Source organism: Panthera uncia, chromosome D1, assembly GCF_023721935.1.
Source record: "Panthera uncia isolate 11264 chromosome D1, Puncia_PCG_1.0, whole genome shotgun sequence".
NCBI classification, from domain to species: domain Eukaryota; kingdom Metazoa; phylum Chordata; class Mammalia; order Carnivora; family Felidae; genus Panthera; species Panthera uncia.
In genome coordinates, this window is record NC_064808.1 from 32,107,866 (window position 1) to 32,130,021 (window position 22,156).

Genomic DNA, 22,156 nt, shown 5'->3' on the forward strand with positions numbered 1-22,156 from the left:
TGTTTTATAAAATTTTGCTGCATGACCTCAACAACTAAAATAATATCTGGCATTAAAAGAGCATCTTTGTTCACTCACTTCTCTGTGCCTCACAGCTTTGATGTGGACCCTCTCAGGCGGCACACTTTTTGGACAATCTCGGTGGGAGGAACTTTTACATGGCTCGGGATCTATGGTGTTAATCAGTCGACCATACAGCGATGCATTTCTTGCAAAACAGAAAAACATGCAAAACTGTAAGTTATAGATAAATGTTTCTGTTTTCTTTTCCCTTACTGGGTAGTTATTATATGCTTGTGCACGTGCACGTGTGTGTGTGTGTGTGTGTGTGTGACAGAGAAATGGAAAGATTTATTTAACCATTTCAACAATTTTTTGAGGCAGGCATTACTATTCCCATCTCAGCAGGGAAGTGAGTTTGAGCTTGTGTCTGCCTGCCTTTGCTCTCCATCATTTGTTACCTCCATTTATTGAGAAATTACTGGGTTAAATCAGGTGCCATGACTGACAATGCAGAGGTAGATAGCATAGATTTTCTACTTACAGTTTCTGCGATGAGGTGGCCCCTATCACTTATTTGATTCAGCTTGTGGTGTCTTGAGCACTATTTTTCTTTTAAATATCCTTAAGTTTTCCAAGGACAGGTTTAAAAAAAGGAAAGCCAAGGTAATGAGGTAAGACATAATAGGGCTTCCACCAATTCAACTCTTGCTGAGCTAGCAGTCACCAGTCTTGCTGGGCGTGCTTACCCTGAAGGACTCCAACAGGGGCACAACTTATGAAGCCTTTTCCAAACCCTTCAAGGCATCCTGCTCTGGAACAGGGATTGAAGGAAGTGATGTATTATTCTGCAGAACTGGAAGCAATAGGCTAGAATTACATCTAAACCGGACATTTTATCCTCATTGTTGCTGTCCAAATACCAGCATCCCCAGATTTGTCAGGATGACCTCCATGTTTCTTAGAGTGAGAAACAGCCACTGTGAATATTTCCACAACTGATTTTAAAATACTTGCAGTGCAGTTTTTTTCTTTAGACTGAATACAAGATAACATTGCTGAGACATGGTTCACCATTTTGAACTTGAATTCCAAAAGAGCACATATTACTTCTATATTTCACACATTCTCAGAAGGAAGAATTGAAAGCATTACCTAGTATTCCATTAATTCACTGATACCATATTCATATCCTATTACAATAAATAATATTAACAAATCCTCCACACAAGATCGCCACTTTATCAAATAGCTGCATTATTTAAAATGTAAGATCAAGTGTGACCTTGATCTCACAATTCATTTAAAATTAAAATTCATGGGGCGCCTGGGTGGCTCAGTCGGCTAAGTGACCGACTTCGGCTCAGGTTATGATCTCACGGTTCGTGGGTTTGAACCCCACATCGGGCTCTGTGCTGAACGCTTGCTTGGAGCCTGGAACCTACTTCAGATTCTGTGTCTCCTCTCTCCCCCTCCTCTGTTTGTGCTCTGTGTCACTCTGTCTCTCAAAGAGGAATAAATGTAAAAAAAAAATTTTTTAATTAAAATTCGTTTAGGGACCCTTGCCTGGCTTGGTAGGTAGAGGATCTTGAGGTCGTGAGTTCATGTTGGGCATAAAAACTACTTAAAAAATAAATAAAATTAAAATTCATTTAAAATTCTGTTTTAAAATGGAGTTGACTGGGGATGCCTGGGTGGTTCAGTTAGTTGAGCTTTCACCTCTTGATTTCAGTGCAGGTCAGGAACCCAGGGTCATGGGTCAAGCCATGTGTCAGGCTCTGTGCTGAGCATGGAGCCTGCTTGGGATTTGCTCTCTCTACCTGCCCCTCTCCCCTGCTTGTACACCCTTTCTGTATATAATAAAAAAATAAAATAAATAAAATGGAGTTGACTGTATCTCTACAGGGAAGGATCTTATGGTGAAATAAATAATAATTCTCTGTTACATCTAGATTTTTTTAATCTTATGTTTGTGTTACATTATTTTTTCTTGTGAACACGCTAATTTCTCCCTATTACTACGATAGTACCTGAAAATAAGGAAATGTATCTTTTTCATAAGTTTTTTTCCCACAAGGTCAAGAGTAATATTTTGTGCTTATTAAATATTTATCGCTTATTTGAAAAGTTATGCTTCAAGAAGGCCATGCTTACATGTGTGTATGTATAAACGCATACCTGGAAACACATATTTATGTAGAAATACACATATTTGTGTGTGTCTGTATACAAAGGAGGATATGTGTATATGTGTAGGCACAGACATATACATATACACACACACTCCCAAGTATGTGTTTGTATTTGCATATCTTTAAGCCTCATTTAGTGAGTTGAAATCAAACAAAAGTCAATACAATTACATTTACAATAGTTGCCTGGCGTCTGGAATTTTTTGCATGAATATTTAATGGGTATGAAAACTGTCAGAAAAAGAGAGATACACATGGAGAAAAAATGTACATGATTTCTTAAGCATTTAGGATTGCAACTCCTGGTTTCACCCATCCCCACTTCTGTGGAAGAACCAGAGCTATGATGGAATTTTTTAAAGTTTATTTATTTATTTTGAGAGAGAGAGAGTAGAAGAGGAGCAGAGAGAGAGGAAGAGAGAGAATTCCAAACAGGATCCCTGATGCTGGGCTCGATCTCACGAACCTTGAGATCATGACCTGAGCCGAAATCGAGTCAGATGTTCATCTGACTGAGCCACCCAGCCACCCTGCTATGATACGAATTTTGTGAGAATAAGGAAAGGTGAAAAAATAAAAATTCTCTTTAGAAAACACTTCCCTGAGAGATTCCAAATTGACTAAGTTCATACAGTTCAGGAATGAAAAGTCAGTCCAAATGGTCAGGACAGTTGAAGTGCATGCAGCTGGAAGGAAGGCTGCAGTGAGGATGTGGTGAGGCCTCTTGTTTGTCACACAATGGAAGGCTCGAGGTTCACCACTGGAGGCCACGCAGAGCCAGCTGCCCATCGGCTCTCACCTAGGAGGCCCTGCAGACTGTTGATTAAATGCTCTGCTTCTGTTCAATTATCTGAGAGCCTGGAGCCATTAAAACATTCCATCAGAGTTTAAGAAAAGCTCTTCTAGTTGGGAAAATACATCCTGAAACATTTGTAGGTGAAAATAGATCCAGAATGTTCATACTGAATGTGTCCATGGGTTAAAACCAGGCATTTGTTTATGATATAATTTCATGACCAGGAATGCTGATTACTCACTAAGGATGATTTGATTGATCTTAAACCCAATCGATTTTCCTGGCGCCTAGAAATAGTATCACCCACCGTGTCATTTTAGATGTGCTCCTTGGAAACTGACTTCCCCTCCTCTAGACTCCAGTTTATCTTTCAAGACTACTGATCTTAAATAGTGCTATGAGGGTAGTAGGGGCTGATGCAGCTTCTCAGGTTCCTTCCCGCCTCCATCCCATCTCCTGACTAAGATAAGCACACACGCACACACACATGCACACACACACACACACACACACACACGAGTCACTTTTGTTCTATTCCTACTGCCTTAGTTTGTTTTCCTCATATCTTTATCACATCTAAAAGCATCTTACTCATTTCTTTCATTTCGGTGATCATCACCTGTCTCTAATCCCAGAATGTAATCTCCATGGGGGTGGGTTCTGTGTTGTTCACTGCTATGCCCCAGTATCTAGAACAACCTCGTACATGGAGATGCCTGATAAATATGTTTTGAATGAATCAGTGGAGCCGCTTAAGTTACAAGTAGGAGAATTAGCTTTTAAGGAATCACAGTCCGTTTCTAATAAAAAACAAATTCACAACACAGGGCTTTAATATTTAATACAGTCTCACCATTGGTTTCTCATTTCCCACAGTTGACTGGTGAAGCTTTAAAATTGTTTTGGATAATGTGTGAATGTTCTCTATATGGCTATATAGCCTACATTTATTTTAACAAAGTGTAACTCATTCAATCCTTATACTAGTCCTATGATAGAAATAAAGCAGATGTGTTAACACTCGTTTTACAGATGATTTAACCACCTCAAGGTGTTATATAACTTGTCTAAGGTCAGATGGCTATTAAGGATAAAGTTTTCTGACTCTGGGATCAATGTTATTTTTTAAAAATAAATGATGTAAAGAGTACAATTGTATTGTACTCAATTTCTACCATTAATTAATTAATTCTTTCAATTATTCACTACCCCAAATAAAAATAATTTCATGTATGCTATGTGCCAGCACTATTCTATAGTACTGTGTTTGTTTGGATGGGAGAAAACAATAATAAGCAAATAAATATATTATATACTTTCAGATTATCATAAATGCTGTAAAGATGTAAAATAGTATAAGGAATGGAAACAGATAAGACAGCTGAAAGTGACTGTTTCAAATAAAGAAGGTCAGAGAGGCCTCTCTCGAGGTGGCCTAAATAAAGGCTTGAATCCAGTTGTCTGGAAGGGAGGAAAGCAAGAATATAAAAGTGCAGTTAATAGGGATTGGCCACCTCATGTGTCACTTCTATTCCCAAACAGCGGTCTTTAACTCAACCCCTCTAAACACAAGCAAACAAACTTGTAACTCAACACCAAGCATTGTTAGAGTACTCTCAAGGAAGTAACTTCTGGGATAAGTCCCTTTTCTAATGTAAATAGTATAAAATAGAAACTTCCAAACAAGATAATTATTTAACCATATTTGTTTCATAAATGAGTAGTTTGACTTAAGCGTTTTATGAAAGCTAGGTATACCTATACATTATGGGTGTTAAGAGACTTTGAAATTAGTGTGTGTCTTTATATTTATTTTTTTTAATTATAAAAATTTTTTAATGTTTATTTTTGAAACAGACAGACACAGAATGCGAGTGGGTAAGGGGCAGAGAGAGAGGGAGACACGGAATCAGAAGCAGGCTCCAGGATAAAGCCATCAGCACAGAGCCCGATGCGGGGCTCGAACTCAACAAACCATCAGATCATGACCTAAGCCGAAGTCAGAGGCTCAGCCGACTGAGCCACCCAGGCACCCCTCCTTATATTTAAATGTGGATGTATCTGATTCCCTTTGAACAATGACTGGATCCAAGAAATTTCCCACTGTTGCTCTCCTGGCCCTTTGAAACTCTCTCCAGAATGAGATTGTTTATATAAGTCCAGTCCACTTTCAAGATAAAGAAAATTAGTAATAATTTGACTTTCAGAAATCAATAATGGCTACAATATAGCTATAGCATATTGTCAAGGCACTCAAACTGGAATCAAGCATACCTGTGTGTTGTACAATATAAAGAAACGCTCCCCAGAATATGGGGAAAATGACCTAGCCTTTGTATACTTTCTATTCTCTCTAAAAAGAAAAAAAAATCAACTTTAAATTTCATTCGGATAGTGAATGAATATAGTGAATATTTCCAAAATGTGTCTTCTACATTTATCTCATTATCCTCCTAGAAGTAAAGATGTTAAAATATAAGTTTACTTTTTGACAGTTTTATGAATTGAGTGGGGTGAAAGTCACTGGCAGTTACATAATATGAGTGATCGGTATATGAAATTTCATCCAAGATCTTATACCACACATTGAGACTATGCAGAAAAACTTATTTCAAGAGAAAAGCCATCAAAAGTCCTCATTCAATTTTTGTAATCATTCTAAAAATGTAACATTCCCAAACAAAAAAAAAATTGCAAAAGTGTAAAATGTAATGGTTCTTGAAAGCTGTGGAATTTTATTTTACAGCAAAAAGCCACCAAAATTTTCACCTTGAATTTTTGGTGATGTCTTCATCATCCTGTAATATGGCATAGAGGCTACTGATAGATCTATGTGTTCTTCTCTAGAGCCTTGTATTTTAACTTGTTGGGTCTCTGGATCATTCTGGTATGTGCTGTCTTCTCTGGCTTAATCATGTACTCCCACTTCAAAGACTGTGACCCTTGGACTTCTGGCATTATCTCAGCACCAGACCAGGTATGTGTTCCCTTGGGTCCAGAGGGAATGGCTGAAATCAGTGTGCTTCTGGCCATCAATGAGTAATATGGGTTCTTTCTCTTTTTCCACCTGGATCTCAAGGCACTTCCTAAGCCCCAGAGAGTTGATTTCTTTCCTTTCCTATTGGGTGATATACACACCAGGTTCTAATAGTGGAGAGTGACATGTAAAAAGGTATCTCACCTTGTCCTTGAAGACAAGGCCAGGGACCAGGACAAGGCTGAGGAGCATGGAGGTTAGGCTTGAACCCATGGCTTTGGTTGTCCATGTGGCCTTTACATTCTTTTTTTCTATATGTCTCAAGGTTCATTAAAGATGCTTTATTCTCAGATTGAACAATATGACCCTTGTTTCTATAATGCTTCTACGCAGGTGTTCTCACCATAGCTTGAACACCATCAACCCAATGTACTACATTAAATGTGCTTTCAAAAACTTTATTTATATGGGGCACCTCGGTGGCTTGGTTGAACATCCAACTCTAGATTTTGGCTCAGGCCACGATCTTGCAGTAGTGAGATCAAGCCCCAAGTTGGGCTTGGGCTCTGTGTCGAGCCTGGAGTCTGCTTGGTATTCTCTCTCTCTCTCTCTCTCTCTCTCTCTCTCTCTGCCCCTCCCCTGCTCATTCTCTCTCTCTCTCTTCAAATAAATATATAAACATTAAAAAAAAAACCTCCATTTATGGAGGATATGCTCAGGAGGAACGATCACCTCTCTCCCCTCTGTATTTTTCACTGTCCCCTCTGTCCTGCGGGGTGGAGGGCGTCCCCCTCTCACAAATCTGGCTACGGAGTGGAACCATAATACCTACATTCTCTGAAGACCTGTTTTAAGCATTTGTTGTTAGGGTTTAACTGCTAACATTAAGGGTAAACAGATAAGGGAATGGCATACATTGCAAACATAAGAAAAACAAAACAAGTTCCTGAACTTTCTAAATTGATCCAACCCTTTTTCCTAGTATCCACTGCCCCTTCCTGCCCTTCCGCCTTCCCTACAGCTGGAGCTGGACCTCAGGTCCCCTGAAATTGGATTGATTATAACCTCAACTGCAAGCATGTAACAACCTTAGTCTGTGCAAACTCCTGTATTATTTTTATTTATTTTTTGTCTTTTTTTTCCCATCTTCTTTTGCTAAAAATAGACATTCTCACATTTCAGACTCTGCTGATAAGACCACTAATTCTATCTTGTTTTACCTCCAAAGCTGATGCCGTACTTTGTCATGGAGATATTTTTCACAATGCCAGGACTGCCTGGACTCTTTGTGGCTTGTGCCTTCAGCGGAACTCTGAGGTTAGTATATTGACAACACCCTGTTCTGATGATGCTGATGATAATGACAGTGGTGATGGCAAGGGCGTGAGATGACAAGGGTGATGGTGGTAGTAATCACCAGTACTTACTGAGTACTTACTGTGTGTCAGCTGGCTTGCTGAATGCTTTACTTCACACAATGTATAGAACTTTACTCAGAAAACTTTATGAAGTAGCTTGGAGCATTAAAATTAAAAACCGACAATTATCTTACCAGCTAAAGATGTGCTTATTGGGGCTTATTGGGAAATAAAAGAGAATTATAATCCAGGACAAATAAGCAGTGGCAAAGCTTTATGCATGCCTGGGGAACAAAGGAGAGGTATGCTTTATTTTAAGGAGAAAAGGACTAAGCTGGGAAGGCTGTTATGAACTAAAAGACCATTTGAACTGGGAGTTCAAAGTGTGGCAGCTTTTCATTGGCTGAGTGGTTGCTGAGGGGAAAGCTTCTCTTCCTCAAGCTGGAATAGAGAGTAGTATCCAAGTGCAAGGTCAAGTCCCTGTCTTCCTCATGGATCTGCAATTGACCACAAGTGGTAGGGCATGAGATCTCCTGCTGAAACCTCCTGACCTCATTTTAGTGAAGTTTCCCGTTACTAATTTTCTCAGAAGGTTTGAAGCTAGAGAGTGAGTGATGCCATACAATTAAAGCCTCAGGCTTCTCTCAGGGCCAGGGACTGTGATAAAGCAAGAGTGGCGAAAGTGGGGGACCAGTAACAGGCATTTGCTTTGACACAGTTGAGAGATGATGGTAACTTGAAGGGTCGAGGTAACAGTGTTGAGATCAATGTAGTATCATTACTTTCCTTTATGCCAGACCTTTGACTCTATGAACTCAGCTGGTTGGAAAAGCCTCACTTCCCTTCCTGGAGCTCAGTTGCAGATAATCATTGATAAGGTTTGTCAAAGGCCAATTTTAAGAGAGTAAAATGGTCAGAGTCAAAATTCAAACAATAGCAGAAGATCAAAGTCAAAGTTTTATATATTATTCCTCAAATCCTTTGTCTCAACCCACAGAGTTAACCGCTGTTAATAATTTCTTGTCAATGAACCTGAAAACTTCTTTGCTTTTGGGAACAATATACCTTTTAGTGAATGAAAAAAAGGATCGTATTGTATATATGGTTTCATTTGAGGTAATATAATTTAGAAATCTTTCCACATCAGTAGATGTACCCTAGTCTTTTTTAAAATCTGTGATTTATTTGACCAATCCTTTAATGTAAGACATATCTAACAAATCTTAGTCTGCTCAGACTGCTATAACAGAATATCATACACTAGGTGGTTTATAAAAAAAAAAAAAAACAATTTCTTACAGTTCCCAAGGCTAGGAAGTCTAAGATCAAAGCCCTGGGAGATTTTGTGTCTGGTAAGGGCTCAATTCATGGCTCATTTATGACCATTTTCTTGTTGTGTCCTTACACAGTAGAAGGGTTAAGGGAGCTCTCTTGGATCTCTTTTGTAAAGTCACTAAGTCCATTTATAAGAGCTCCACTGACATGACTTCATCATTCCTAAAGGCTCCGGCTCCAAATACTATCACCTTGGGGGTTAGACTTCAGCATATGAGTTGTGAGGGAACACAAACACTTAATCCATAAGGTATTACAACGTATATCTTTGTGAAATTGTGCAAGGATATATGTAGGCTACATTCCAAGCAGTAGAATTACTGTGTCCAAATACTTAATAGTTTAAACTTCTCATGGACATTGCTAAATTCAGCTGCAAAAATTCTCAACAATTTATATTCTAAAAAGAAAATACTAGAGCATCTCTTTTCTCACACTACCACCAATATTGGGTGCTATCAAACTTTTCAACTTGCCAAACAAATGGGTGAAAAATGGTAACTAATTAGGATATGAATTTGGTTGACCATAAGTGGGATTGGCTACATTTCCCTACTTTCATTGGCCATTTGTATTTCTTTTTCTGTAACATGCCAGTTTATGTTCTTTGTTAGTTTTTTAAAGTTTTCCTCTTTATATACAAGAAAAATAGCCTCTTGGCATATATCTCATGTTTTTTCATTTGTTGTTTGTATATTTGCTTTATTTCTGAGTATATGGAGATTCTAATTTATATTGACCAATTCTTTTACATTATGGTTTCTGGATTAATATTATTCTCAGAAAGGCTTTTCCATTCTATCATTATAACTAACTATCCAGACACCATTCTAGTATATTTATAGTCTTATTAAATAACAAACCTTCAAATCATCTAGACTATATGTGTGGTATAAAAACTGAAGTGGAGCTTGACACTTATTTTCCTTCTAAGATAGTAGCCAGTTGTCCCATTACTTTTTGGTAAATAAGCTGTCTTTCCATCAGTGACTCTAAATGCTATTTTTATTATATCCTACATTCTTCTATATATTTGGGACTTTTTCTGGATTTTCTTTATAGTTATTTGGTCTATTTATCTATAATGATGCAAACACTAATAATTTTAACCACTATGCTTTAAGATATGATTTAATGTCTGTTATTCATAATGTTTTTCTTTTTACAGAATTTCCCTTGATATGTAGATTTTTTCCCCTGATTATTTTCAGTTAATTCTTTGGGATTTGATTGTACAGAAATCATAATATTTGCAAATACTTTTGAGTTTTTCTTTTTTTAATAAGTTACACTTCTATGTTCACTCTCATATACTTGGGCATTGAGAACAATGGTAATAATTGAGATTAGCAGAAATTCTTATTTTTGTTATGACTTTAAAGGAAATGGCTCTTGGATTTTACCATTAAATGTGATATCACGTTTTAATTTGAGAGATATTATTAACGTTTAAGAATATTCATTTTAAGTTAATAAATTATAAAAAAGAACAAAATGCATATATTTATTCTTTTAGGAAATTTTTTTATCAGAGATATTAAATATTAGTAAATTATTGGCATTTTTGAAGTGGCTTTTTGTTTTAACTTTTGGCATATTAATATGTTGACAGATTTCCAAAACAGCAACACCCTTGAATTTATATAATGACTTTAACTTGCTTCGGTGTGTAATTCTAATTTAGTGTACTATTGAATTGTTTTTACTAATATTATTTTTAGGATTTTTGCATCAAGAACACAAAGTGATATTATTCTGTGGTGTTAAGATTAAGATCTCAGGGAAACTTAGGACAGGAAAAATGAGCACTAGAGAGTCAAACACATGAAGGGGTGACACTGTAGCTTTTATTTTGCCCCTCTCTAAAGAGCTTTCCTTATTTATCTTTCCTTCTTACTCTAAGGCTGGGTCTCTCCAGAGTGGAAAACATATATTTGTCAAAAGGTAATTCCCCCGTAAGAGAATGGTTGGCTCTTTTGGTCTCAAGACCAAAAATTCTAAGAAAGGGACACAGTTGGCAGTGGATGCTATGGAGAGATTACTTCTGCTAAAACCTTAAGGAGGATGTTGTTCCATATGAGGAATTAAATAAGCTTTCATGCTATTCTGCAAAGAAAACCCAAATTTCCAGGTCCCCTGTCATCAAAGTGAGTTTTACGGCCCTAAGAGTGGACTCCAGGTGGAAAATCAGAGGGAATATAAGATTCTTTATGTGGTTTTAGTCTTTGCCCATTTCCCATCTTATCCTTTGCTCCTCTCTCCTTTACAAATTGCATTCTACTCAATCTGGTGGCTTCAGGTTGTTGAATGCAACAAGTCTTCCATCTAGAGGTATTTAAATGTAATTTTCCCTTTGCTCTGGAACATCTTTTCCCCAATTTGCATGGGTCCTTTCAGTGCCTATCTTAATCATCATTTCCTAAGGAAAGAGTTCCCTAACTTCATATCACTTTAGGACTCTGCAAGGCATAGTTTCATAGCATGTTGGTATTTTCCTTCATACCAACTGGGACCAATTGTGTAATTTGTTATCGAATGTCTATGTCACCGAGTATAAGGTGTATGCTTTTCTGGTTCGCCACCATATGCCTAATATGTAGAATGGAGAGATGCATAAATGGATGCATAAATGGTATGAGTGAATGATTAATGAATGGCAAATTGTACTTATTCCTGGATTAAGACAGTCAGTATTTCCTGCCTCAAGTCCAACCAAACACACACACACACATACACACTCATGCACAACCTCTATTACCGCCTGCTAACTCATTTAATGTCTTGTTCAGGGGCATTAGTAGGCATTAGAAGAAGAAATCAGAGAGCACTAAGCACAGAAACAGTTTTGAAGAGCAAGTAGGCAGGCCACGTTGTTCCCCTGAAATCCCAGGATAAGGACATGTCTGCATCTGTTTTTTGTTTCTAGAGCCCTGTCTTGTCTATTTGCTATGAAAGAGGGGGCAGGCTGGTCAGCTTTATTTAGCCTGGACTGTGTTCTTGCTTTTCTCTCCCTGTAGCACTGTGGCTGCAAGCATCAATGCCTTAGCAACAGTGACCTTTGAGGATTTTGTCAAGAGTTGTTTTCCCCGTCTCTCCGACAAGCTGAGCACGTGGATCAGTAAAGGCTTATGTAGGTACAGCCGGTGGATCTTCTACTCCATGTCATGAAATGTACATGTGGTGCATGTCAAAATCCTGCACATGCTATTCAGCACTCATTACAGGCACAAAGGCACACGGAGATGTATGAGGAATTTCACGTATGAATTCACACTTCCAAAGATACCAGGAGGGTAACGGGAGAGAATTACCAGCTAGCTTACCTTTCACCAACCTTATATTCGACACTCTTCTGTACTCCCCCTACACGCTAGATTTATCACTTCAACATCTCCCGATTATGCCTTGTATTGATCATATCCGTCCCTCTACGTGGGAAGACATTCTGCTCACTGTAGCCAATCACATGGTCTAATAAAGTCAAATTCTTTCCTTTTCTTTCTTTTTTATTATTTATAATTGTCATTTACTTACTTATTTTAATTTTTTTAGTATAGTTGACACACAATATTGCATTAGTTTCAGGTGTACCACATGGTGATTTGACAAGTTTATACATTATGCCAAATTCTTTTCTAAAGAATTTTTTATTACCAAACTCCTGGTAAGCTCACTTCTAGGAATAGTTGCTCTTTGCTTAATCACACATTGCATATTATGTTTACGCTCACTGTAGCACTTACCATACTGAATTATAGTTTTGCAAAACATTTCTTCTTAGGTATAAACAAATTATATTATTATTCAAGTATTATAGAAAATATAGGTAATTGGAGAAATATATGCACTTTTTGAATAAAATTATTGCTACTTTTGCTCTTTGTTGTTTTTTCTAGGATACTATAGTGAGCATTTTCTTGTGTCATGTATGCATTATTTGAAAACATGGTTTTTTAATGTTTTCTTAATAGTCTGCAAAATGGCTTACTTTTTTATTTTTATGTTGTTACCTTTTAAAATCTTTTTTCATTTTTGGTAACATTGTGATGTTACCCATATACATTAATCTATAATGGCATACATAATTTTTTCCTTAATAAAGACATACAATAGAAAATTACCAAATCAAATAATACAAATTCACTGAAGTTCTTGATATATATTATGAAAAATGTTTCCAGCATGGTCCAATTAATATTTGTGTGGCAGCAGTGAGTAATGACAGATTTTTCTATGCACTTGATATCAGTATTTTCAAAAATTGGCCAACTTCATGGGCAAAATAACATCACATTTTTGCTTTAGTTTATATTTTTTGATTTATAGTGAATTTGAACATTTGTCAGATCATAAATAACCATTTGTATTTCTGTGAAAAAATTATTTATGCTTTCTGTTTGTTGATGAGATACTAGAAATTTTGTCTGTAAAATCTCTTCATGTATAAAGGAAATGTTACCTTTGTATATTGAAACATGTCCTTCAGATTTTTTTAAATACATGTTTGATGTACAGAAATTATATTACATAGTTTTTAAATTTTTTTTTTTTTCAACGTTTTTTATTTATTTTTGGGACAGAGAGAGACAGAGCATGAACGGGGGAGGGGCAGAGAGAGAGGGAGACACAGAATCGGAAACAGGCTCCAGGCTCCGAGCCATCAGCCCAGAGCCCGACGCGGGGCTCGAACTCACGGACCGCGAGATCGTGACCTGGCTGAAGTCGGACGCTTAACCGACTGCGCCACCCAGGCGCCCCGTCATAGTTTTTAAAATATATGTAACATTTCTTTTACTATTTTATCCATTTCTTTATGCTTACAAATTTGTTCCCATTAAAAACATACTTAAATATTTCCTTATTTTTCTCTAGACTGTCAATAATTTTGTATTTCATATTAAATGTATTCAAATTATTTGATTTATGATGAGGATCTAAATTTTTTTTCTTATACAGCCAATTTTCTCAGCATCATTAATCTAGTATTATTCACTGGTTGTTAATATTTCAGTGATGATAATATACAATATAAGACTCTTTCATCTATAAGGATTTGTTTAAGAATATCATATACTTCTTTTCATTAAGTTATTTACCAGTTGTAGGACAATACCATCTTGTCTTATACTCTAGCTTTATAGTGTTTTACTTAAAATATCTGCTAGAGCAACTCCTGTCACTTTTCTTTTAGTTTAAAATTTAAAAATTTTTCAATTGTAACTTTCCTTTTTTTTTCTACCAAAACAAACTTTAGGTAATACATGTTTATATATTCTTCATATTAACTTTAAAATACTTTATTGCACATCATGGAGCTGCACCTCTATCCCAATGGGATTGCATTACATCTGAAAATATTTGGGGGAAGAATTGACATCTTTGTAAGCTTTCTACCTAACAATAGTATTTTTCTATAATGGTATCATATTTTCTACCCTGTATGTTAATTACACTTATGTCTTCCTCCTTCAGCTTTTCTCTTCCTCTCACTTCTTCTCATTTCCCTTTTTCTTCTTTTCTTCTTTCATTGATATTATGAACGGGATGCTTTTTCCATAGTATCTTCTAAACTGTTCATTATGAATGTGGAACACCTTCAACTTTTCATTTATTTTGTTTTGTATCTGGTCATTTATCCAGCTCTTGTTGGTTCTTAAAATTCTAATGGGTTTTCTAGTAAGTGTCTGAAAGTATCAATTGTTTTTATCTACTTATTCTTAAATGTTCTTCTAATTTGGATTTTTTGTTTTCCATATACTTTACTTTTTCTTGTATTTTTGTAATTTTGTTCTTTTCCTCTCCACAAAGCAAATTTCTTAACAATAATGATTTTAATTCTGTAACTGTGCTTCACTCCTTATATTTTATTATAAAATTATTATGTAATTATATAAATTCAATCTTACAGTAAAACTTAAATTTTTTGCAGTCCAGTCTATCACCTTTAAAGATAATGAGAATAATTTTAGAATTCCAAAATGTTTTTATTGATCAAACTTGGTTTCTGGTGTAGTTGTGAGCTTCCTTATTTTTCTATCTTATTGAGAAGTTGGAAAAGATTGCATTGAAAGTTGTTAGACTGATTTCATTTTAAGAGTGAGTTCCTGATATTAAATATCATGTATATCATGTACTAAACCTGAAATAAAATAACAATAATAATAATAATAATAAATTCATGGTACTTTCGATGTACCAGGCACTACACTATTGGATGCATTATTTATGTGTAGTCCCTTCCTCACATTCCTAGAATGTGAGATCTTTGGGGCAGGAATCACATTCTGACTTTATAGCACTGGCACTGGTAAAGTGCCTGACATATGGTCAGTACTCCATAAAAGTGAATTAATAATCATGTTGGGAACTGAGCTAGATATTTAGCTGAGAGATCATTTCAAACAGAATAAACAAAATCATTTTCTGTCCGTTTCTGTCACTGTGTCTGGGCCTATATCTCCAACTCTTTGTCTCTTTATCCCTCCCTTATTTAGTTTAAGGGTTATAATGGGAATTGAATGTAATTTTAAGACGATCTTTAAACAAAGATGCATAAAAACAGTTGTTTTTTAAAAGGTGGTTAAAAGAACTCATCATCTTAAAAAGATTAGTAAGACCCATATGCTGCTTCACCCCTCAAGCTCCCCTGGTACTGAGGCCCTGCATGAGATGCTTCAAAGGTGAGGTACTCTGATGGCCCTGGTAGGTCTCCCATGTAGATATGTAAACAAATAATCATTATGCAATATACAAAGGGCCATAAGGATGACATGAATAAAGCACTAAAGGAAAACATTAGAAAAAACATTCCAGATTTGCAAACGCTGTGAGGTAAAATGTATAGATACTTTAGCCATCTTAAAAATGAAGAGCTCTCTGAATCCCAGAAAGGTTAGTGATTTCTTCAGCTGATTTTTGATGAGTGGTCAAACCAGAATTTCTTCCGCATTTTCATGTTGCATCCACATGGTAACTTTCTTCCTGAATCCTGGAGAGAAAACACCTTGAGGCCAGATTCCAGCTCATTTTGCCTGACTGGGAACAAAGTGTCCCCCCTTACCCTCTTGGGGCTTGTGATGGCTGAGTGGCAAGGACAGTTCTCACCGAGTTCCCTTCCAAAATGGCTTCCCTCAGAGACAGTCCTGGGCAGGAGCTCAAGAAATTCCTCAAAGCCACTTTGGATGATGGTCACGGGTTTTCTTTCTTTCAGGTCTCTTGTTTGGTGTGATGTGTACCTCCATGGCCGTGGCTGCCTCTCTCATGGGAGGTGTTGTGCAGGTAATGAAAACAAGAAAAGACACCTTTGATTTCCTAGCAACTTTTGCCCACTTTCTGTGCTAAGGTTTTGCTTATTCCTCCAAGTGCCATATGCTGAGACTCTGATACCAGTTCCGAATGAAATATGCATGTAAAATTTCAACCAAAATTGCTTTCAGAAGGGGAAACTTTTAAAAGCTAGTAATGGAAGTCAATTATGGTACACTGCCCTTTTAAAATCCAGATCTGAGCATGTATGATCCTGAAATAAAAGCAGTAATGATAATTATCATCACAATAATAATAATAACTGCTATAAATGGAGCACTTACTATGTTCTAGGTACACAATCCCAAATGTTTTACCACATTTAACCTTTATCACTTCCCTCAGGGTGGTATGATTAATATACTAACTTTACAGATGAAGAAACTAAGAAATAGAGAAGAAGTGATTGTCCCAGAGGCACATAAGTAAGGAGTAGGGAGCTGGCCCATGAGCCCACCTCTATCTATTATCTAGGGTGAACTGCCTCTTGTACATCCAATTCCCCTTTCCATAAAAAGAAGGTAAGGAGTCCCGAGGACAATATGTTTCAGCATCTTCATTTTGTAGATAATTACAGAAAAGAGTGAAAATATCCTGCTCAGGTTTTCACAGCTAGTCAGTGTCTGAGCGAGGTTTATGGTCCAAGTCTCCTGAGCCACCCCTCTTCCCTCTGCAAATCAGCCACCTTGGAAGCAACAGTAGAAAAGCCCATCTTCGGATTCTACTTCAGCCCTCTATATCCCCCTTGTATTTTTGCGTAATTTCTTTTTTTACTGTTTATTTATTTATTTTGAAAGAAAGAGAGCATGAGCAGGAGTGGGGCAGAGAGAGAGAGGGAGAGAAAGAATCCTAGGCAGGCTCCATGCCTAGTGTGGAGCCTGACTCAAGGCTCGATCCCATGACCATGAGCTCATGACCTGAGCTAAAGTCAAGAGTCGGGCACTTAACCGACTAAGCCACCTGGGGACCCCATCTTTGCATAATTTCAACATCCTTTGTACTATCTTGGAACAGCATAGCTTTTCAATAAATGTTGCTTCAGCAAAGAAATGAATAAGGGTGCGTGAATAGCAATCACTGATTTTTACAGAACACATCTTAGTTTGCAGAGCTGTGCATCTGACTTGATCCTTCTAATGACTACTTATGAAGAATCCTTTCTTTCTATTTTGAGCTCCAGGGAGTAAGTCAGGGAGATTGAGGGATACAATAGCTCAGTTGTCTACATAAGAAGCTGTAGGATTGGAAACCCGGTGTCCCCTCTGGTAAGCTAGGTACTTACTGTTTTATCACAGATGCTTGATAACCTCTTCCTAGTTTTTGGAGCACTTTGTTATTTGCTCATTCACACAGCAGCACTGGTAGGTTTAGTGACATCAGCAGCATCTCTTATCAGTTTACTTCCATGCATTCATAGGGACCACATGTAGAAGTCAGCTCTGAGGCCTTGTGCCCCACTGCTTTCTCCCTTTTACCCAAACATTATTTACTATTAAGGAAGTATCATCATGTTGAATTTAGCAAGAATTTCAATCACTAAATTGTTCTTTTTCAGAAACGTTTGTATTTTAATCTTATTTCCAATTGAGGTAGGAAGGGCTCTAGAATACACAAAGACCTACAAGACTGGTCTAAAACAGAGCTTACGATAAAGCAGGGATGATTGTAAATGATGCTCTCATCTGCTTGTCGTTATTTAGATGGATATGCTTGGCCCACTTTCTTGATTGTTTAAAATGTATGCCCCACAGTTCACACAGTTGAGGAGAGGCTGGTTGGCAAGAAATGCAAACTCTGATCTCTTGTTTCCTAGGAGAGATATTGTTCATAGGGTGTCCCTCTCATTTCTCTAAATACGTCTGATTTGACGGTGCAGAAAGTCAACTATAATTCCCCTATTTAATTTTCCAAACAGCTTTTCCAGATTGAACATAATGGGACAACATTCCTATTCAGGTTTTACACATGGGAAGATTGAAGCCCAAGTTTCACAGACATAAGGGATAAAGGCAGGTTCAATTCGTGTTCACAAAGCCATGCGATACTCATGGTGTGTGTTTGTGGATGGTGCTAGGAGTGGGCAGCCTGAATCTTCTTCAGCAAAGGCCTTTTTACTTAGGACGTTATAAAGTGTGTTCTGGAGACCTTCATTCTGTGAAATGCTCTAAGAAAGCAAATTTCCAATGTCAAGGACGTTTGGGAAATGCTGCACACTCCGTGCCCCTCTCAGAAATCCACAGCCACATTAGCACATTGAACACCCCAGGAAGTCCTAAAATAAAGAAACCTATTTTTTTTAAATTTTTTTTTTAATGTTTACTTTTGAGACAGAGACAGAGCATGAACGGGGGAGGGTCAGAGAGAGGGGGAGACACAGAATTGGAAGCAGGCTCCAGGCTCTGAGCCATCAGCCCAGAGCCCGACGCGGGGCTCGAACCCACGGACCGCGAGATCGTGACCTGAGCTGAAGTCGGACACTTAACTGACTGAGCCACCCAGGCGCCCCAAGAAACCTATTTTTTAAAGTTTTTTTTAAATAATCTCTACACCCAACAGGAGGCTCAGACTCATGACCTTGAGCTCAAGAGTTGAACATTCTTCCAAGCCAGCCAGGTACCCCCAGGTTTTCTTTAAAATGTGACCATAGACCATATATAGGGAGGCAGAGGGTACAGGGGGTGGTGGTGGTGGCAGAAACAGGGGGAGGGGGCAGGTAAAAGCAGCAAAGGTCACATGTTAACTAGTGATTTGCAGAGCTCACTTTCAGAAAGGCCGTTCTATCCATTATGCTTCTATCTTAATGACTCTCATCTAGTTCTCCTAAGGGCTGTAATGAGTTCCAAGCAGGTTCTTATCTCCACTTAAGAAAGTGCCTCGTAGGTCTCCAAACAGTCCAACAAATGACATGCCTCAGGAGCCAGAGAGCTCACTAACAGGGTAGGTAACAACAAAGGAGGTAATAATAATAGTGGATACCACTTGAAACTAATATAACACTGTATGTTAACTAAGTGGAATTAAAAATTAAAACTTAAGAAAAAGAGAAAGGAAAAAATAATAGTAGATAGCATTTGGGGGGTACCCATTATGTGCTGTAGAGTGCTTAGTCATGATTCTGACCTTTCTCAGATTACACGTTGAATGCTCACAGGAAAACCCAGGAAGCAGGCATGGATTCCCACTTGAAATGAGAAAGCTAAGGCACAGTAAGGCAACCCCCAGCCCAAAGCACATCCTTTTATTCATCACCCCCAGTTTGCAGGAGCAATTTATGTGAGATTTGCCCACTGAGGAGAAAGCTATTGGGTGAGATTTAAGTCTTCCCCCAATTGAACCCGCTTAAGAACAACAACAAAAACAAAGATAAAAATTAAGATTAGTTTAGTACTGTAGGTTATAGAAATGCATATCTTCAAAAGCCAGAAACTCTTGGATTTTTTTTTCTTTTTATCATGTGACGAACTTTTTATACAGAAGCATATTGGCTGATGACTTTATGAGATTGTTAATGTATTTTCCTCCACTAGAAGGGATAAACACCTTTCCTAACTTATTGATTCTCTTATTTAATAGCTAGTAAATTATCTTCCAAATTCACCAGCCAGGGCAATTATGAATTCATGTTATCAATCAGCAAAGGAAATGTCAAGAATATTAAATTAAGTATTGACTTTGGGGAAGAATATCGGCTTTAATCTTCTCTGCCTCTATCTTGTCAAAGATCTATCTGTGGCATTGACTTCATAAAAAATTAAACTGGAAAAACAAACATAACAATGCATTGCACCTCATCTTTCTAGAGAAAAGAATTCACATTACAGCTGGAGGGGATTTGATGGCCTCTTGGTTCTATCTATCTTTCACAAAAAAGACACTCCGAAATAGAATGCATCTGAATTAATAACAGAACGTTCACAAATTAGAGTTATGAGAGGCAGGATCAAAGTTAGAATCCAAATATTCTGACTATTAGTGATGGAATCTTTCAGGAACATTTTTTCCCTTAAACAAAATGAGCCATTATGAGAGTCTGTGTTCTTGACATTTTTTTTTCTGTAGACTGCCTTTAGGAGAGAAAAGGTGGGTTTTATGGCCAAAAAAGCTAGCTTAAATCTCTTAAATCTTACCTCTCCCATTTGCTAAATGAGATTATATCTTTAATATGTTTTCTGTCAGTGCAGTTTTCTCATCTATAAAATTCAGTTAGTGATATCTACTGAACAGGGTAATTGTGAAGATGAAATGAAGTCATTATTCTGGAGTGTCATCTTAACTACCTGATACATAGGCGGTGCCTGACAAACATTAAGATATACATAGTATCTTTATAGAGCATCTTAATCTCAGCTGTTGACCTAAGAGCCCTACAGATGCATTGAAAGAAAAAGAAAAAGGAATGCCTGGGTGGCTCAGTCAGTTAAGCGTCCGACTTCGACTCAGGTCATGATCTCACGGTTTGTGAGTTCGAGTCCCGTATTGGGCTCTGTGCTGACAGCTCAGAGCCTGGAGCCTGCTTCAGATTCTGTGTCTCCCTCTCTCTCTGCCCCTCTCCTGCTTGTGTTCTGTCTCTCAAAAATAAATAAACATTAAAAAAAATTTTTAATTAAAAAAAAAGAAAGAAAAAGAAAGAGGCTGCACTGCAGGATAGCTGTGTGTGTGTGTGTGTGTGTGTGTGTGTGTATGTGTGCATGTACGTACACATGTTCACACATGCTGGCACTCTCCCATGTTTGTTCACTTGCATGCAGATCAATGCGTGTATGTCCAAGACTCTTGGAAGACCATGGCACAAAGCTACAGGCCAATAGCAGATTAGTTTAATGAAAGCCCCTTGCCAAGTCAGTGGGCTCAATAACTTAGAGTCTAAGACATATGGAAATGCATTTGTCAAACTCCCTCAATCTCCAAAGAAAATGGAGCCCTTAAAAATGGGATATGAGATACGGAGCTATGGAATGTCCAGTGGCCTCCCCACCATGTCCCAACTTAATGTTCAACATCTGGGTGGGATGGTGGGAGTGGGGTAATGTATTATTATCAAAATGATAGAATTGTTAAAACAAGATTAGAATAGGTGATCAGTTGTGTAAGGCATGAAACATAAGGTATAGATACATTTATTTGGTACATTATAAAAAGAAAATTGTTTTTTTTTTGACAAGATAGAAAATGTATACAAATCAGTGAGACCACCTTAAGGGAAAACTACTTCTATCAAATCCAAATTACCTGTGTGTATGTATACACACACACACACACACACACACACACAAATTATTTTTATTATTTTATACAATGCTTATCATTGAGCCCAGAAGGGAGAAATGACTTCCAGAAAGCATGCAAGTAAGAGTGGTACCAGCAGGACTAGGGTTAAATTTTATCCTGGGTCTGAGAGAGAGAGTGATCCCAGGTGGCCGTGGATTCAGGGGAGTGGGCAAGTTTTTGAGATCTGTCTTGCTCCACAGGCTGCCCTCAGCATCCATGGCATGTGCGGGGGACCAATGCTGGGTCTGTTCTCTCTGGGAATCCTGTTCCCTTTTGTGAACTGGAAGGTAAGGCTCCTGCATGTCTCTCCATGATTCCCAGCTAAAACTTCATGAAGCCCAGACAACTTCTCTCTTTTCTCACTTCTCTTTGGAAAGGCCATCTCTCTGGGCTGGGGAAAAAAAATGGTGGCTTTTTTTCCATGGTGGAACTAAACAGAAACCAAGCCCTCCTTTCTCTGACTTCAGTGAAGCCTTTTAAGAAGCTGAAAACAAGGAAAGTAAAAGGAGCACATGAAGTACTGGATGTCATGACATCAAAGTTGACTCTAGGGTTTGAAATGTTCTCCCTAAATCCAGGGTGCATATAATGAAATTTAAAAGGTATATTGAATTTGGGAATAATTTAGGTTAAAGACAACTTTGAAAACCTAAAAAAAAGCTTTGTAAATTTCTTTTTTTCCTCCATTTTACTTAGAATTATAACAAATTTAACTAACTTAACAAATTTAAGAAGAGAGTAAACTAACCTGGTGTATCTGATAGCTAGATGTTCTTGGTTTTGCTGGTTTACAAGCTAATTGTATATTAAGTAAATGTTGGTTGGATCACTTTATAGTAAATATACATCAAAATGAACATTTATTTGAAAAAATAATATAATACTATTTAAAACAGTTTAAAAATCATAATTTTCTCAATGTAGC

General features: G+C 37.4%; 1 protein-coding gene across 1 annotated transcript in view; it reads left to right on the forward strand.

The window, feature by feature from the left end:
* SLC5A12 (solute carrier family 5 member 12) overlaps positions 1-22,156 on the forward strand; it is a 47,354-nt gene that overhangs the window by 16,726 nt on the left and 8,472 nt on the right. Inside the window, exons 6-11 of the mRNA XM_049649080.1 lie at positions 96-236; positions 5,836-5,965; positions 7,194-7,282; positions 11,676-11,788; positions 15,869-15,936; positions 21,432-21,518. Of these exons, the coding sequence (XP_049505037.1) occupies positions 96-236; positions 5,836-5,965; positions 7,194-7,282; positions 11,676-11,788; positions 15,869-15,936; positions 21,432-21,518 (628 nt within the window). The remainder of the gene's footprint in view (positions 1-95; positions 237-5,835; positions 5,966-7,193; positions 7,283-11,675; positions 11,789-15,868; positions 15,937-21,431; positions 21,519-22,156) is intronic.